General features: G+C 40.8%; 1 protein-coding gene across 2 annotated transcripts in view; it reads right to left on the bottom strand.

Moving 5' to 3' along the window:
* Positions 1-1,858: 1,858 nt before the first annotated feature.
* Positions 1,859-14,411, bottom strand: part of EFNA5 (ephrin A5) — a 284,025-nt gene continuing 271,472 nt past the window's right edge. The window contains exons 3-5 of one of the 2 annotated variants that reach the window (XM_059063245.2): positions 12,032-12,097; positions 11,550-11,630; positions 1,859-6,291 (exon numbers count right to left, since the gene is read on the bottom strand). In XM_059063245.2, coding sequence (XP_058919228.1) covers positions 6,170-6,291; positions 11,550-11,630; positions 12,032-12,097 — 269 coding nt within the window. In that variant the 3' untranslated portion in view covers positions 1,859-6,169. The remainder of the gene's footprint in view (positions 6,292-11,549; positions 11,631-12,031; positions 12,098-14,411) is intronic. The other variant, XM_059063247.2, reaches the window with a different exon arrangement.

A 14,411-nucleotide genomic window follows, 5' to 3' on the forward strand; every position in this document is an offset into this window, starting at 1 on the left:
AATACATATATGTGTCTTACTCACCACAATTTCTCCTTTGATTCTTTTTGTATAACAACTTAGGTGACTCAAGAATTCCAAATACTTTGCTACCAAACAAAGTGTGGTTCTTGCGGCACTGCTCATGTCCTATCTCCGGTCCTGCCTGCTTTCCCGTTATGTGTGCAGCACTATCTATCAGGAACTGGCCTCTTTAATCAGGGACTCACAGTCACTTTCAAATTATCTTAGTCCCCACTTTTCAACGTTTTTCACTTTATCCCTTTGCTCTAATCTAAGAAAATGTAGGCTTCATCTTGGCTGAGATCCTGGACAGCTCACAATTCAATGTAGATAGTCTCAGCTTCCAGAACAGGTGTATGATTATTCTCTAAAGCAGAATCTGAAGTTGTCATCTTTTCATCACTTCCCCTACTTTCTTGGGGCACTAAGGTGATTTCTCTGGACCAGTCTCCTCATAATTTGCTTCAATGATACTCAGGTTTTCTCATCTCCAGAGTCACCTTTGTAGCTACTATGAAAATTGACTCCATGCACTTCACTGTCCTTTTTAAGGCCACAGTGCTTTTTAACCCACCAAGATTTCTATTTTGTAAGAAGCTCTTAACCCCATTTTGACAAGATGATTTCCTTTAACTCTAAGCTTTCTAATCTTAAAATCCCGATCTTTTTTTTTCACTCACTTTTATCTTTTAAAAACATCTATTTCCTCTCTCATTTATATATAATAAAAATGCTTAAATTTTATATTTTCTCTATAAATCGTTACTATGTTATGTTTACACATAATGTCTGCCTTATGTTGTAAACTTTACAAGTACAGGTTGTAAACATTAACTTTATTCTGCATAGCGTCGAGCACAATGTCATGATCACTTAAATGCTTTTGATGATGATGGTGATGATGAAAATGACCACGTAATGCTGTTCTGGTTTGAAAATATCACATAGGTAGTGCAGTACATCTTTTTTTAATGAGTTGTTCCTCATTCCATAAAGCTGTCATTCTTCATTAGCAAAAAAGGTTACAGTAAGTTGTAATTAGTGTTTAGTGCCCTGTCAGATAATTAAGTATAATAAAAAGCTTTCAATGAGTTTAATGTTAACATGCTATAATTAAAGCCAAGTCTTGAAATGCATTAGGTGTCTATTTTGTCAGACATTTGATGCTTTTTCCATCTACAGATGAAATTCTCAAATTGTGCTTATAGCAATGTCATCATCAAAGACAAAAAACTCACATCACTCAGATGCAGAACGGGTTTTGCAGTGTCCAGCAAGGGCAATATTTTAAAAATTAAAGCACTTATACAACCTTGTTATTAACTGATAAGGAAAGTGAGTCCCAAAGATATTGTGTGACTTGCCCAAGGTCACACAGCAGTTAATTTTCCTTGGTAGTGAGAATTGTGGCTTGGGATTGTACTGAGGGGATTATTGTCATTACTGTCATTCTTTCTTTCTTTTGGAAGTATATTTGCTGTAAAATGATTATTTTTATCTTTTCTTGATGAGGTGAAAAAAATAGATACATGCAAAGTAAAAGAACATAATTTGTGTTTAGCTCTTGAATTTAACACTTGTTTTAGAATGCAGGGCTTGTCATAGTGCCTATTTTAAGGCTCAAATACTGAGACAAGACTGAAATCTCACTATTTTCTCATCAGAATAACTGGAATGTGCCTAGATACTTGACCATTTCAAACCCTGCACATTTCTTTGACCTTCTCAGGCCTTCTCTTGTGCATGTTGTATTATCTTTTTGTCCACAAAGATTTTGAAAGAATCAGCAGAGTACAAGTGGCCCCTGAAATAAAGGCGTCATTCAAGGAACAAAGAAGTAGAAGGAGGGCTCCAATTAAAATGATGAAAATCTTTAATTTTTATTTAGGTATACTTGTACGGACACGTGTATATACAAATACAGATCGTATGGGTTTGTTTGTGTGTGTTTTTTTTTTTTTTACATTTTCTTTTACGTTTATATAATGTCAGCATTTCAAAACAGCACTCGATGAGTAAGTGCAAAGGAACTGCAAAGCAGGCAGTACAAGCACAGGACCACACGGAGCTGGACTTCACACCCAGACGCACACACAATGAGTGGCTTCAATGGGGTGTCAAGAGTAAGCATGGAAAGCGGATTTGGACTCATGGGTAACCTCCAACATGCCAGCATCTATTAAAACTGTACAGACAATGGGAGCAAGCCCATTGTAGGGAGATTTGTCTCACATCCGAGCAGCTCTGGGGCAAATGCATGGGAAAAACCCAGTGATGCCAAACCAGAGACAGACCTGCCCATTCACGGTTCTGAGGGAAAACCAAAAGTGGGAGGAAGGCGAGAGACAGAAAAAGTAAACATAAGAAATAAAAGGGGGGTGTAGGCAAACGGGGGTGTTTGTTGGTGGAGGTGGTTTCCAAAAGAAAAAACTAGTGATCACAGCTCTGAGAGCAGTGAATGAAGGGAAGGGGTTTAAAATGTTTTTTGTTTTAAATTTTGAGGAAACTAATAAAAATGGCTGCTGCCGTTGCTAAGGCACCAGAGACAAAGTCCCTGAAAGTCCACAGGTACTGTGTGACTCTTCCTTTCACAATGACTCAGAGAGAAAGAACCCCCATTTAACCTTCCTAAATGAACTGGTTTGAAACCTTTCCCATGCTTGGGCTGCACATGATACTGACAAGACTCTTCCTGGGGAAGAAAGAAAACCACCACAAACAGAAAACCAAACCAAAGTACAGAACCGTTAACTAAATTCCCTAAACCTTTTCAAACCAACATGCCGGGGGTGGGGGGGGGGGGGTGGGGGAGGTGGGAGGGTGGGGGAACACCATAGGGCTCCAACATCAGACCTTGAAAACATTGAGGACAAAATGTTGATCAAAGAAGTCATGTTGTTCCAGGTCCCAAGATGGTGGAGTCTTAAGATTGGGAGGGCGATGACCACACGTGAGTCCTGTATGGAGCAGTGTCTCGGCCATTTGTGACTCTTCTTAGCCACGCATACATTGGATGTTTCAAAGCCTCAATGCATGTTTTGTATCCTGAAAGACTATTGTTCTCACTTACAAAAGACATAAGAATCAAATTAATACTTTATTATCAAACACTATATACAACAGAGGTTACTAATAGTACAGAATTTAAAGAATGCAGTTTTTTTTAATGTTTTACTTTTCTTTCCTCTGCCACCCAAGAAAGTACAGTACAAAACAATAGTCTAAACTAACACGAACTATTACCCGGTCTATTAAAGGATACACGGTATCCACTAAACAGACAGATCCTTATTTCCCTGCTTCAGGTTGCAAAGCCCTTGGCAACCAGGGGCAAAGGTCGCTGGGGTTTGACTGACTGGGGCTGAGAGGCAGCAAAGGCTGCCCTTCATACTTTTGAATTGTTTTTGAAATTAAAAGCTGCTACAAAGTTGTGTCGACATCCTCCTGAGCCCCCTGAGGGTTGTAACACCATCACAAAAGGCCACCAGCACTTTTTGGACAAGATGAAAACTGCATGATACCAATCGTCTTCTTGAAAACTCCGTGGCAAGTGTTGCCTACAATTACGTCACTTTTAGGTAGAGAAGCACATTGTCTACTGGTGTGGATAGTCTTGCGTTTTTTGGTTTTGTTTTGTTTTTTTTTACATTTAATTTGTAGTGGCACAGTGGTGAAGGGGTCTAATTTCACTGTGAAAAATGAAAGACAATGGCAGAGAGGGCCATGAGTAATTAATTATTTTATCATGTTGTTAGAGACAAATGCTAGAAAAACCACAGAAGTCACCATTTCTAAAATGAAATTAGCACTGATAATATAGTTATGACTAACTGGAATCATTACAGGATCATTTGATTTCCTTGTGGTCGTAGAACATGCAATGTTATTTTGGTTCTATTGATCCATTTTAGAAGGCATCTTTTTCCCCCTACCCAAATCCCACTGGACCAACAAGCCTGTAACTATTAATAAAAAAGAAGTATTACTGGATATTACTGAGAGTTCTGAGTATATAAATAGTTAATGCAAAAAATAATCCAATGCTGTGAACTTTTGTTTCAGTGAAATGGTGGCTGCCTTCTGTGCTAAGACTCTGCCACTCCAGAGAAGTTCCTGGTGTCTGGGGGAATAGGATTTAATCGGAGAGGCTGGCAACCTCTCACATGGTTCCAAGTGCGAGAAGACCCAGCATTAACATCCACTCCAAACGGATCGGGTAAGCCCGGATTACATTTCAACATGTGTACAGCTCTCCAGCGTGCAGCGCCTCTACAGCTGCCTTTCATTCACATCTCTCTCTAATTCAGAACTACTCACAATCCTTAGCAAATTCCCATTCATGAAGTCTATCCATAATATGACCCCTCTTTTTAAACATGTACAATAAAAAAACCCCAGTATATTAAAAAGTCCTTATTGTGCTGGAACGCTTCCAGTTTTTCACATCTTACACGATCATTGCATTTATTTTTTGTTTTGTTTTGAAAGGCATGGTTTCTATTGACATGTCCTGCAATAGCAAAAAAGGCTTGATTTCTTTTCTTTTCCATTGGTCTGACACTTTTCCCTGTCTAGGCTTTGGAGTTCAAAGTTTGTGACAGCCTCACCAGTAGCAACCCCCCAGGCTTGCATTTCCTGGTAATCGACTGGGAACATCCCTGTTGGCCATGCTGTGCTGATTTACTCTCCTCTTGCCCACCCCTACAATGAAACAAGGCAGCCCCCCCCATATTTCTAAATGTATCAAGGGATACCACTTTTTCTCACAAGTTTAAATAGGACAAGCATATATACTCACTCTCAGCATAAAGTATATCTAAATAATGTATATTCTATTCTAGTGGATTTTTAAAAAAATAGTTTGTTAAAGTCTTTGGGACTCCATCTTGTTTATCTCCCACAGATAAACATATGTTCCCCCTACGCTTCAGGCTGTGTCAGAAAGGGAAAGAATATAAAAATCAACTCTTGAATTTTTTCGTTCCAGACTTTGGAATTTTTATTCCAAATTTCCCTTTAGCCCTCCCAAGGAGTATTGATTCTTCCGGGGACAGGGGTTTGTATCTGAGCCCCTGTAGTCGTGGAGCAAAGTGTGGGTATGAGGGTGGGAGTCAGGGAAAGGCCACAGCACACTGGCGCTCCAGCAAAGCCAAATTACGTCTCCTCTGGCCATTGACACCCTTTCCTTGGTACACATTGTTCCCCCAGAGGAGTATCCAAAGCTATTCCATATGCACTCATCAACCCTGGCTTCTCAGCCTCGGGGAAGGTCACTTTATTTATTTGTAAAAATGCCTCTTTGAGTTTCTTTAAAAGAAAAAAAAAAAAGTTGTAGCACCATGGTGATCTGTATTCAAAGGAAAAACCAAAATCTGGTGTGCGCTGCCCAGTCACCAAAAAAATTAGAGGCACTCACACATATATATCCCCCACCCAACGTAGCGTGTTTTCACACTTGCTCTGTGCTAACATTCCGGCACTCCACCCGCCTCCTAGACAAAAGGCTTCTTTTACGGAGCACAAGTTTTGCTGTCAAGAATGCTTTAAGACAGTCACCTTTAAAAAAAAATCAAAAACAAAAACCAGAAAACCAGTGTCTCAACCTTTCAGAAGCCTGTTCATTTATACACTCCTAGAGGAAATGGTGTAATATCTACTCTTAATACCTCCCCTCTGGACTTGACATGGTGACATGATGCCCTGCACGATCATCTTACAGTCCTGAATGAGAAGGCATAAGTATTGCATGGGAGAGGAAAATCCTCCTGGGCCTCGCCATCACCGGCTGCATCTGCCGCTATCCTTCCTCGTCCACATACCGCTGACAGCGCGCTACAGGAGGTGAGCTCTTGGAGGAGAATGCACAGGAGCAGACGACCACGGGTGTCACTATAACCATTGGGCATTTTCATCTGGAGTCCATCTAATTTGTAAGGGGTGAGAGAAGGCAAGGGCAGGGGTGGGGTGAGGTGAGGGAGGCAGCAACTATGTTAGCTCCCCCCGCCCCAAGTTGTTGCTTAGAATTCAGGCTGAAAGAAAGAAAACAAAAATCTGACATCTGCCAAAAAACCAATAACAAATCCCTTCTTAGGATGAGCAGTTGGGTGGATCTCTGGTGTTCCAAGACCCTGATGTTTTCTGTGACAGGTGATGGGAGGAGACTGTGCTATAATGTCAAAAGCATCGCCAGGAGGAACAGTAGGATTGCCAAAAGGCGGCTGGGTATCCTTGGTGTTTGTGCCGCATTCTCGCCGCGGGATGGCTCGGCTGACTCGTGTACGGTATCATCTGTTCAAATAGAAAGCACACATTCCAATGAGATTTCACATCCTTAATAACTCTCTTGCAGCAGCCTGCTGTTAACAGACCGCGCCACCCTCTGCAAAGTAGGGTAATGAACCTTGTGCCACCATTGACTTTCATGTCTGCATAATCACTCATTATTTACAGCAAACAAAGGAGAGGCAGAGAAAACTGGACTTTCTTGGCAATATTAATACTTTCCTTAAAAACTGAGGTGAAAAATGTGCACACACTGTAACCTTTGGCACGTGAGCTACTCAGGTTTGCTAGCAGTCAAACACACCATGCACAAACTTGATATCTGAATGTACCTTTTAAACCCAATATGCCACGGAGAAGCAAGTAATGGGGGTAGGGGTGGCAGGATGCAGTTAATGTTGGCATATTAGTGGTTAACCAGAAGGGGCTGCCCTTTTTCCTCTTTTTAGCGGTTTCATAGGATTAGTGTTGAATGCCTGGTTGTTGGATGTCTAGATGAATTTTCAAATGTGAAGAATTAAATGCCAAAACAACAGCATTTTAACTAAACTATACATAATGCTCACTAAACCTAAATAAATTGGTGCCCACTGCCTTGCCTACAATTAGGAATCAATTATGGTGCTATTTCTATTACCAACCCTGTATCTCCAGGATTAAATTACTTGAACTTGACTATTTTTATTTTTGTCAGGCTGAAGCTGGGCACATAAATTATCACTGTGGATGCAAATTTTCCTCTAAATAAAACGGATTAAGTGAGGTAAGCTTCTTTTATTTAGCTATAAAGTGTTCTATGAGACTGCCTCTGACTTTGGATAGCCTTCCTGAGCTGCATGATTAACAGGCTTAACTTCGAAACAGGAACTTTGCAGCAGTTAGTACCCAGAGATAGACTGGAGGCTTGCTTGCCTATGAGCCATGCTATGCTCTGGTGTTGCCGGTCTTCTTCCTTCCACCTGGTGTAACTCGTGCTTTTAGACTCAGTGATCTCTGAACTACCCGTGGGGCCACCAGTGGGATTCTTTGGTAGATGTTATTTTAGCATCAGGAGAACTTCCTGTAGGAGCTCAGCGATTGTGAATCCAGCTCAGGCTGGATTCACTCTATGGTCAGTCAGAGAGAATGGGTACAGGTGAGACTCTAGTGGCTGTTCCCAATTCTGTAGACCTCAAAGGATAATCCCTAGACATCCCTGAATGACCCACCTCGAACACCTTAATGGATTAATAACTCTATTCTATTAAATTCATTTCTGTTTTCACATCACACAGCATGTCACAATAGGGATGCTTTTTCTTTACTAGGCAGAGTCACACTCCCTGTTATTTGTCCTAAAGCGACCACCTTTCAGGCTCAGGCTGGCCTCTACTTCAGGTATGCTCACGTGGGCTGTTTCTGTTCATTACATTCACTCCCTATATGAACTTAGAAATATGTCTCCTCAGCATCGAGGCTTCTGCTCTGGAGTGCTCTTATCATTTTAGCCTGTCCCCACGTGTAGAAGCTGCTGCATCCCTGTGTCAAATTTGCTCTCCTCTCCTGGACCTTAGCAAACCTGCATGGAATGTCTATTAGCTTAGGAGACTAGAAAAGGTTAGGGAGCAAGAATGGGAAGTTAAAGGGATGCAGGGGAAAATATAAAGCCCCACATGATGCCGTCAAATACTTGTGGACTCTTTTCTCTGCCTTTTCTTAGCCTTGCAAATGTATTAAATTTGTAGTTAGGAGGTAGACATAAATGCCCTTAACAGCCCTGAAAAGAAAAGCCAAATCACTGTCTTAAGAGCGCCAACCTGTTGTTGTTCGGAATAATAGAGTACTTCAGGCTTAATTGTGAATTGTGAAAGAACCATAAACCCAGAGGATTCCAGAGTTCATTTTGAAATACCACTTATATTTATACACCTGAAATTACATCAGCTATTGGGTTCTTCTCAGTCTTATCTTCACCAACATATTACCCAGTCCTCTTCCTTGTAAAGCTTGGAAGTGTACTGATAAAAGAGGTACCCAAGTAACACGTAGATACTCAGTTGTGAGCTTGAAGGGGACTCGCCTTCTCAGTCTGACCAGGGTGCTCAGCGAGGGCTGTCCATGCTCTAGGCCCACACAGCACAAGACGGGGGAATGAACCTTGCACACCTTTGAGACGAAAGCGTTTGTTTATCATATAAGAGAAGCCATGAGGCCAATGTGCCTTTTGACCCTCAAATCATGGCCATCTTTGGAATTAGCCTTTTTCTAAGCAACCAACCAGTAAGTACCCTCTTGCCCTCAAAGGAGAAAATCACTCCCCTTTGGGGACCAGGGTTCTTCTCTTCTCACTGTAACATTGGTCCTGGCTCAGGATTCTACAGAGCATCCTTTGATTTAAACAGGGCCTCAGTGTTGGGAGATTCTATGGCCCCCAGGAAGCAAAATGAAAAACAGGCTGTTTGTTATTTAGCTAAGTCTGAGCAATTTCAGAATTCTAAAGAGGAATTCGTAAGCAATATCTATCCCAATGGAAATTACACCTAACCATGAGAGAATTTGGAAAACTTGTAACAGTGACTGTGGCTTGAAAAAAGAAAATACTTCTCTTCAGAAGCCACATCAAGTCTTGCCTCCTGGCTACAGGATTCCACAACATGAGGGTTTCAGTGGTTAACTGAGAGAAGACTAGCAATATTTTGGAGCATATTATGTGGCGTATGTGTGCCCTGAGATCATCCTGTATCCCTGATGATAGGAAACTGGCAGGCAGAGTGTGCAAGCAAACAAAAAAGACAAATACATTCCAAAGACAGGTGAATTAGTATACGTTGCTGAGAACATGCAGTGGAATCCTTTCAGCCTTGCTGGCTTCATAAAGTCTGGGTCTGCACTCAACCATCCAGCACAGTGGTACGGAGCTGCAAGTATGAATTTTCTAAGGAGTACAGGGAAGTATCAAATCTATTATTGCATTCATGCAGCCAGGGATCGTAGTTCAACCTTGTCTTACTTCTTTAGTGAAGGTGATCACCAGAACGCCCTTAAATACAGTCATGACTGACTCAGGGAGCTTCTTCCTGCAAGCATACCTGCATGCCTCTCCCCAACACACACACACACACAGTCTGATCACATTCTGTCAAAGCTTTGCAAACTTCTGTCAGTTACAGGTGTATAGATTTGGGGGCCATCATGGACTTAAATGCTCACTGAAAAAGAGTCTGTTTCCCCAAAGACATTGAAATATGTTCACATATGAATGCATGTTAGTTATCTAGCATTTTATCACTAGTTGAATTCAAAGGTAGACTTCCTAATGTCAGAACAGTCCTCAGTGTGCCTCTTCGTTACCAGTGAAAAGCATGCAATCTGCTATGTTTCTAAACAGCCTCTTGCTTTCCCCACAGGCAATGGAATTTACCTGGAAAAAAGATTACTGGAAAGCTCTGCCTACATTCTGCAACGCTGTGCATCAAAAACTCTTAATTCAGGGTAACTTATAACATGCCCAACCCTGCCGGTCAGCCTACACATGACTTATGAACAAAGCCAAGATAGTAAAAGTTCTCTCCGTGGACATCTCTATGTCTAGCAATGGTAAGAGAATCCTTTTATACTAATGTAGGAATGGGAGTTGAGAAATATGAATATTACACCTGGATCTGTGTGTAACTAGCTGCATGGCCTGGGCAAGTTACAAAAGGAAGAATGTAGACTCTGGGGTCCTTAAAAGATCTCATCTCACTCACAGATCCTGTGATGGCCCAAGTCCTCAAGCTTGTGAGGAGTCTGGAACCTTCAAAAGCCACAGTAATGCTTCCAGATTTCCAGAACACAATTAAAATGTCTCCATGTCAGCACTCATTCCTTGCAACTTTCTAAAGCAGCTAAGGGATCCCTGGGGAGCCACTAAGGCCTCTGAGAGCTTATTGTACACACCTCTCCTCTGTGCTCTAGATAAAATGCCTGCCTTAGAAAAACAGGAATGCTTGGGGAAAAAGCCTAACTCTTCCTGTCAGTTACAACGCGGAAGCTATTGTATGCCCTGAGGCACCACATTTACTCAAGGTAAGTTTCCCTGAGGCTCATTGACTGTGTGTCCCAGTAACAATACTCAAAGGATAAAGTGGACCTCACAACCTTTTAATTTCCAGGGCCCTCAGAAAGGTAAGTCCTACCACAAATAGGTGAAAAAAAAGTCTCTGTTTACATAAGAGGGGGCTTACAACTTTCTGGGAAGAGGAAATAATTCTACTGTCCTTTAAGCTTGAGATAGTCACAGGAGATAGGTAAGGAAATGAGTGAAGATCTCAAGCAAGTAGGGTGAGGAAAGGAAACCACAGGTAGGTGGGCATCCAGGGGCTTTGAGGCACACTCCTCAGTGAACAGAGGATAGAGGGCTCCCCCCACCTCATAATCAGTCTAGCTGCATTAAAGAGCCAGGCTGAATTTATAACCAAATGAAGAGTTTACATTATCCACAGCATGCTGCAGTACAAAGGCTTCAACGATCCCGTTGGTGGGTTTTATTTTTCTTCATAGCGATGGGAAAGTTTGGGTGTATGGAAGATAGAAGTAGTAGAAAAGATTTACTTATCCTCGATACTTGTTTTGCCTTAGTAATCAAGGATCACGTTTGGCTCGACAGACTACTGCAGATACGTTTGTGGGAGCGGGAGGTGCATGAGTTTGTGGTGTTAGGAGGCAACATGATTATGCTTCTCCAGACCTATTTCTACTGACAACAGCACAAATAATATTTGAAGTAAAATGAAGTCCTTTAGATCAGTTCAATGATGCATGTGAATTTCTAGAGAAAACTAAATAGGCTGAATTAGTTGCTATTTTGTGCAATAGTCTTATTACTTTTATCCATAGATTTGGATATAATATAAAAGTAAAGTTTTATAAGCACATACGGTAGAAATTTTTTTCTGTCTTACGTGAAAACAGATCCATTAATAGTCACAGTAATTCACCGGCATGCTCAGAGGATATGGTAAAAAAGTAGTGAGACTTTTAGCATTCTGATGGGGCTTCTATACTAGGATGCTGCATTGTATCAAACCCATGTCAAAAAAATAAAAGTCGTAATTTATCTAACATGCACTACACAGAGATACTGGAGGGATGAGGTAGAATATAAGTAATATTAGCATTGCTAGCAATGAGCAAAAGCAGAGCAACTGTAACATGCAAACATGCGGAGAGGAAGAAAGGAAAAAAAGTACTGAAGCACCAGAGAGAGATGCATTTGTTAAGAGAGATTCTCTAAGCATACTAACCTGCTGGTTCTAATGAATTTTCTACTTTGTCGTTAACATCGAAAACACGATCATGAACACCTATAGTTTTCATACAGCTATCTATAACAAAAATAGAGATAACAGCCAAATATGTTAGTGAAGACACCCTTAAACTCCCGTTTCTTTCTTTTTTCTTTCTAATTTTTCCTTTTACTTATGGAGAGACTGTTTTACAATCAGTGGCATGTATCCAAATGCCAATATTGTTCCCATTTGCTGTGCACGTACAACAGTCTGAGAAACAACAAGTTAGCAACTGCTGTGTACTTAAAATAAAGGCATCATGAAAAATAATGAGAAAAAATATGATGAAAACTGAAACATGGATGTTGATAAATACAAAACAGATACCACACAGGATTTACAGTAAAAAAAAAAAAAGTTTTACCGCTGTGAACCAGACCACACAATAGAGCATGCGCAGTGAAGCCACCCTCGGAAGCTCATTTTAGTGAACTTACTTGTTGGTCGCACAAAGACTTTCAGCTTTAGACAGGACCGTCTTCCATTATCCGGGATTGCAGAGGCTGTGGAAAAGACAAAAAGAGAGAGCAAGAGAGAAAGGAGAGAACACCACCAGATTATTCATTTTCAAATGCAAATGGTCCACAGTAAATTCTTTCATGAACAATGGGCGCTTACTCTAATTCTTCCCAGAAGATGAAACAGAAATACTTTTCAGACTGACACTGACTGACTGCTATCGAAAGGGCTATCTTTCCTTTGCCATACAAAAAAGAAAGAATCATGCAAGAACATTGGTAATCTACAGAAGAATACTTTGGATTCTTATTTCAAAGGCTCTTGAGTTTAACTTGATCTGTAATCAGTTTTCTCTAAAATAAGAAGATAACGCCTCCAGAGTCCTCCTGCTTTCATAGAGAGCTCCTCCTCTGCTGCAGGAAAGGGGCCCCCAGCTACCAGAGCCCAGGGTGTAAGCGTTGGCAAAATCCAGTTAACAGTTACAAGGCCAACTTAAACATGACCTACCTAGTTCTGCTGGGGAAAGCAAAGCTCTGTCTGTCCTGAAAGCCTGTCAGTACTTTGCAGGTAATTCAATTAGAGGTTTTACTCAGAACTTGGCTCCACATTCTGTATGACTAAACCGAACCCAGCAACTTCCATCAGGCTATTATAAGTACAATATGCTATTGAGAAAGTACTGGGTTGCAATGGTACATTTATTTTTAAAAATTTGCCACAGAGAAGGATGGAATTAATAAAGTGGGCTTACCAAAACATGACAACATGTTTCAAGTTATAAATCATTTGAGGAAGAAACTTTCTTCTCCTCTTCAAGATAATAAGACTGTAAACTTCCCCTGCGTTTGAAAGATGATCTCCCCTCAGTATACCCAGCATGTCAAAGGGATTTCCAAGGCAGTAAGACCCTTAACAATCACATATTTTACAAATGCATTCTAGAGATGACAAAAATTACAGAAATGAGTGCTGCATACTTTCCTCCCTATGTGTTTGCTTCAAGTGTCTTCTTTGTTCAGAAAGAGCAGATAATATCAGTCAAAGTACACATGGCTCACAATTAGTTTGGTAATACCCTCAGTGACAAAGAGAGGACCAGTGTTCAATGTGCCTTTTCCCTCCTTTTACTCTTACTGTCCCTCATGGTGAGCCCAGAAAACTAAAATGCTGATTTTTCAGGTGAGAGGATTCAAGATGCAAACTCTAGACTAATTTCCCAACAATCTCATGTAACTCCCGGTCCACATCCTGGCGGAGAACTTATAAAGTCACCACCTAAAAGACATCAAGCTGGAAAGGACCCCCGTGTCGCTATTCAACACCTGTTGAAAACTCCCTTAATTCTTAGACCAAAGTAGATACAGAAAAGATGTCTTCAGCCCTCCCCATCTTCGTGTTCGCTCTGACAAGTAGTTAAGAAGTGCTAACAGCTGGCTTTGCTGTAGGCTTTCATTAAATCAAAGTCGGAAAAACTCCCTCTACTGACATTTACAGTATCTAGTGTGTTATTTAGGGCACAATATTTGCACTCTGTGGTTTGATCCAGGAAATGATGTCCTTCCTGTGGACCCCAACTGCAAATGTGCACGTCACAAATACAGTACACATAGGTGACTCCAATTCATTAGAAAAACCGTGGGTTCTTGAGGTAGTTTATATCTTATTTATGAGAGGTGGTGTGAAAAAGTGACACATGGATATTTACGCTGCTGTGCTATGGATTTCTGAGCTGAGATGAACTTACTGCAAGCCTTGTGAACTTGATTTACCACATGCAATAGCTGATTTTACTGATGATACTGTAAGATATAACAGGCTCAAGGCAAGATCAAATGTTTGTTTTAGTGGGGGAACTTCTTAGAGTTAGCACACATTTTTCAGATTTATATATAGGAGAAATTCTACAAATCCAGGACATAAAAGTCATTGTGGGGCACGCTGGAATAACTAAACATCAACAAATGATAAACTGTCCAGGAAAACTTCAAGAGAGTTCTCTCACCAGCTCGCAAAGAGGGACAATTAGCCTTAGTTACTGGATGAGCTATATTATTCTGTACACTAAAAATATTAAATGTACTTATATTTATATAAAGACCTGTCTTCCCCATCAAACTTCTCCCTTACTTCCTCATCTCCTCTCTATCACCAGAAAAGCTGTATGACAATGATAATGTGACTGATACCTTATGATGCTGTTTGACTGTTATACTCTAATCCTTGGAAAGACTGATGAACAAAGAATATAAACATATAATGTGAGTACACAGTGCAGATTACATTAAATCACTTGACTCCACAGCCTCCGACCTGAGCTCATGAAATCTTAACCTAAGCGGTATAACTTGGGTTCCTTGT

This window comes from Kogia breviceps, chromosome 4 (genome assembly GCF_026419965.1).
Source record: "Kogia breviceps isolate mKogBre1 chromosome 4, mKogBre1 haplotype 1, whole genome shotgun sequence".
In the NCBI taxonomy this organism is placed as follows: domain Eukaryota; kingdom Metazoa; phylum Chordata; class Mammalia; order Artiodactyla; family Physeteridae; genus Kogia; species Kogia breviceps.